This window comes from Quercus suber, unplaced genomic scaffold (genome assembly GCF_002906115.3).
Source record: "Quercus suber isolate HL8 unplaced genomic scaffold, Cork oak 2.0 scaffold_1118, whole genome shotgun sequence".
NCBI lineage: Eukaryota > Viridiplantae > Streptophyta > Magnoliopsida > Fagales > Fagaceae > Quercus > Quercus suber.
Window position 1 is genome coordinate 17,261 of NW_027070522.1, and position 4,796 is coordinate 22,056.

General features: G+C 45.0%; 1 protein-coding gene across 1 annotated transcript; it reads right to left on the reverse strand.

Moving 5' to 3' along the window:
- Window positions 1-3,926: 3,926 nt before the first annotated feature.
- Window positions 3,927-4,796, reverse strand: LOC112036314 (uncharacterized). Its single transcript, XM_024069123.2, has one exon. The coding sequence runs from the start codon at window positions 4,794-4,796 to the stop codon at window positions 3,927-3,929; it is 870 nt and encodes a 289-aa protein (XP_023924891.2).

The following is a 4,796-nucleotide window of genomic DNA, read 5'->3' on the forward strand; positions in this document are numbered from 1 at the left end:
TCCCTCCATGTTTTGGAGCTTTTGAACATTGCCCTTCTAGGGCTTTTCTTTATATTTCGTTAAACTCTGCAGGTCCGTCGACCTTTATTTTATTCTTGTGAAATGCAGCCGTCTTCTTTATTGAGTAATTTTTGTTTTTCGTGGATTTTGATCTTAACACTCTTAAATGATCCGTCCATTTTGTGCTTCTGTCCTTTTTTATCTATTGGGACGATCCGTCAGTCTTGTGGACGTAGGCTTTTGCCTCCATTGTTTGCTCAAATTTTCATCCTCTTTGGATGATCTCCATCCTGTGAGATTTTTTTTTTTTGGTTGAATTTAGGGGTTATTATCCTCTTGGGATGATCGTCCATCTTGTGACTCATCCGTCCATTCTTTGGACTTTTAAGAGTTATCATCCTTTTAGGATGACCCGTCCAGCTTGTGGACTTAGTTTTTTATCCGTCCATTCTTTGGACTTTAAGAGTTATCATCCTTTTAGGATTATCCGTCCAGCTTGTGGACTTAGTTTTTTATCCGTCCATTCTTTGGACTTTAAGAATTATCATCCTTTTAGGATGATCCGTCCAGCTTATGGACTTAGTTTTTTATCCATCCATTCTTTGGACTTTAAGAGTTATCATCCTTTTAGGATGATTCGCCCATCTCGTGGACCAGCTTTTTATCCGTCCATTCTCAGGACTTAGTAGTTATCATCTTATTAGGACGGTCCGTCCATCTTGTGGACTTAGTTTATATCCGTCCATTTTCTTAAATAGTCAACAAACATAGTCGAGTCTGAATATTCCTCTTATTAAATGAAAATCATATGTTTGTAATAAGCCAAAAAATACTTGCCCCTTTGGGCTTAAAAAGGTACTTATAGAAAGAATCATTTGAAGTAAAAACTAGGAAATTAAATGATAAACTGGAAAATTGGGGAGTGCTGATGCTCTTCATATCTTCACACCGTCTCTATTAGTAGTATTTTCAAAGGTGCTCCATGTTCCATAGGTGTTGTAGCTTCCGTCCGTCCATGGTTTTGAGGTGGTAGGTCCCCTTCCTCTGCCATGACGAGATCTTGTAGGGTCCTTTCTAGTTGGGGCCAAGTTTTTCTTGTGAAGGATCTTTAGCTGCCCCCATTACCTTCTGTAGCACAAGATCTCCGATTTGAAAATCTTTGTGTCTGACATTGGAGTTGTAGTATTTTGCCATGAGGTTCTAGTATCGAGCCAACCTCTACTCTGCTGTAACCCGGACTTTGTCCACCAGGTCTAACTGAAGTCGCAAAGCCTCTTCGTTCTTATCCTCGTTGTAGTTCTTCACTCGATAGCTCGTAAGCCCTATCTCTGTTGGAATGGCAGCCTCGCTTCTGTATGCTAGTCTAAATGGTGTTTCTCTAGTGGGTGTTCTTGCCATAGTACGATATGCCCATAAGACACTTGATAGCTCGTCAGGCCATATGCCTTTTGCCCCTCGAGCCGGGTCTTGATGATTTTGAGTAAGGACCGGTTTATGACTTCGACTTGCCCATTGGCCTGTGGGTGTGCGGGTGACAAGTAGTGATTCTTGATGCCTAGCTCCGAACAGAAGTCTTTGAACGCATTGTTGTTGAACTACTTTCTGTTGTCGGAGACGAGCACTCTTGGTATCCCGAACCTGCATATGATATTCCTCCATACAAAACTTCGGATGTTCCTCTCCGTGATAGTTGTCAGGGCTTCTGCCTCCACCCACTTAGTGAAATAGTCGATCCCTACTGCCAGGAATTTTAGCTGCCTTGCTGCCATCAGGAAGGGGCCCATGATGTCTAGTCCCCATTGGAAGAATGGCCAAGGGGCCGTCATGGGTGTCAGCTCCTCAGTTGGTTGCCTGATTAGGTTGCTGAACCTTTGACATTTGTCGCAAGTTTTGATGTAGGCTTGTGCGTCCTTTTGCATTGTAGGCCAATAGTACCCTACTCAGATCAATTTGTGTGCTAAGGATCGTGCCCCTGAATGGTTTCTACAGATACCCTTGTGGACTTCTCTCATTACATAGTCTACTTCTTCGTGGCCTAAACACCTTAGGTACAGTCGTGAGAATCCCTTTTTGTACAAGACATCATTGATCATTACAAACCGCGAGGCTCGGACTTTTAGTTTTCTTGCTGCGTCTCTTTCGTCTGGTAATGTGCCCATCTTCAGGAATGCTATTAATGGTGTAGTCCAAATGTTTTCGAGATTCACCTCCTGCACTTTTGTTCCGTTGTCAATAATTGAGGAATTTTGGATAAACGACAATACCTGATCGGGGACCATCATAAACTCTGCAGAGGCTACTTTTGCCAGACGATCAACACATTCGTTCTCCTCCCTTGGGATTTGGATGAATGTGACTTTGAGGCTGCCGATCCGATTCTTAACTTCTTCTAGGTATTTCTTCATCCTTTCACCTCTGCACTCATAGACGCCACTAATTTGACTAGTTATTACCTGTGAATCGCAATGCACGGCCACGTCCTCGGCACCTGCTGCCTTTGCGAGGTCTAATACTACCACCAACGCTTCATACTCGGCCTTGTTGTTGGTCGTTAGGAAGTCTAGCTGAATCATGCACTTGATTTTATCTCGATCAGGAGTTTGAATTACCACACCGACACCTTCGGCTTGCTTGTTTGAAGATCCGTCGGTGTGGATGTTCCATTGTCTGAGGGCGCCTGCCCCCTTGTCTTTCGCTTGAGTGTACTCGGCAATGAAGTCTGCCACTACTTGTCCCCTTATTGCAGTTCGCGATCGATAATGTATGTCAAACTCGCTTAGCTTTATCGCCCACAGAGCCATTCGTCCGGCAGCTTCAGGGCTGCTCATTGCTCTTTTCAAGGGTTGATTCGTCAAGATGATGATAGTATGGGCCTGTAAATATGGTTTGAGTTTTCGGGCTGCAGTTACCAGCGCGAAGGCGAGCTTCTCCATCTAGGGGTACCTTTCTTCTACCCCCCGGAATCCCTTACTTATGAAATAGACGGGTTGCTGAGTTCCTTCCTCTTCTTTTACTAAGGTCGCACTCACCGCTACCCGCGAAACTGCTAGGTACAAATAGAGTTCTTCTCCTGGTTTGGATGGGCTGAGCAATGGTGGAGAGGTGAGGTATTTTTTTAGGTCTTCAAATGCCTTCTAACACTCGTTTGTCCACTCGAATGATTTCCTTAAGATGTGGAAGAATGGTAGACATTTGTCCGTCACTTTAGAGACGAACCTGTTCAAGGCCGCAATTTTGCCATTCAAGCTTTGCACATCTTTTACCGTCCTTGGCGGTTCTAGCTTTATGATAGCCCGTATCTTTTCTGGATTGATCTCCATTCCTCTTTGGGATACCATAAATCCCAAGAATTTTCCCGCCGTTACTCTAAACACGCACTTGCTTGGATTCAGCTTCATGTTGTATGATCAAAGGGTGTTGAACATCTCCTAGAGGTCATTCAGGTGGTCATTTTCGTGCAGGCTCTTGACCAACATGTCGTCAACATAGACTTGTACGTTCCTCCTAATCTAGTGCGCGAACATTTTGTTCATTAGTCTCTGGTATGTTGACCCCGCGTTCTTAAGTCTGAATAGCATCACCTTATAGCAAAAAAGTCCTTAACTGGTGACGAAAGATGTTTTCTCTTGATCAGCTTCCTTCATCTTGATCTGATTGTAGCCTGAAAAGGCATCCATAAAACTTAGGAGCTGGTGTCTGGCCGTTAAGTCGACCAGAGCATCTATCCGCGAGAGGGGGTAACTATCCTTCGGGCATGCCTTGTTGAGGTCCGTGAAATCGACGCACATTCGCCACTTCCCGTTAGCCTTCTTGACCATGACTACGTTTGCCAACCATTCTGGGTAATATACTTCCCGAATGAAATCTGCCTCAAGTAGTTTCCTAACCTCTTCCGCTATCGCTCGGTCTCATTCCTAAGCGAACGTTCACTTTTTATGCCGGACGGGTGGGGATGCAAGGTTCACGTTAAGCTTATGAACCATGATAGAGGGATCGATCCCGGGCATGTCCTCGTGGCTCCATGCAAATACATCTTGGTTCCTCTTGAGGAATGCCGTAAGGGCTTGACGCACTGGCTGGCTGGCTAATGTCTCTATCCTAGTCGTTCGTTCAGGCTTTGATTCATCGAGTATCTCAACCGATTCTACGATGGTTCGCTGTTCTTCTATACACATGGTCTGCTGGTAATCTTCCATTTCTAGCATGGCAATGTAGCATTCCCAGGTGGCCATCTGGTTTCCTCGCAACTCCCTAATCCCATAGTCCGTAGGGAACTTAATCATTAAGTGGTACGTCGATGTTGCCGCTTTCCATGAGTTAAGTGTGGGTCGTCCGAGAATACCATTGTAAGCAAACGAGTAATCCACTACAAGGAATGTTACGTCCCTAGTGATTTCTCGTGGATAATTGCCCACCGTTACCGAGAGTGTGATTGAGCCTAACGGGAATACCCTTGTTCCTCCAAAACCGACAAGAGGAGCATTCGTTGGTATCAATCGCGTTCTGTCGATCCCCATTTGCTGGAACGCTGGATAATATAGGATGTCTGCCGAGCTGCCGTTGTCGATTAATACTCGGTGAACATTATAGTCCCCCATACGTATACTAAAAACTAGCGCGTCGTCGTGTGGATGGTGGAGTCTTCTTGCGTCTTCCTCGAAGAATCCAATGATAGGGTTTTCCCTCCATGCTATCTTAGGTACAGAGTCTGTTAGCTGGACATTCTGGACCATCTTGAGGTACGTCTTTCGAGCTTTTTTGGAGGAGTCAATACTCGCGGTTCCCCCCACAATCAT

What these genes read in the sequence shown, in the direction of transcription:
- LOC112036314 (XM_024069123.2), bottom strand. Translation starts at nt 4,796, where the DNA reads ATGATTGTGGGGGGAACCGCGAGTATTGACTCCTCCAAAAAAGCTCGA.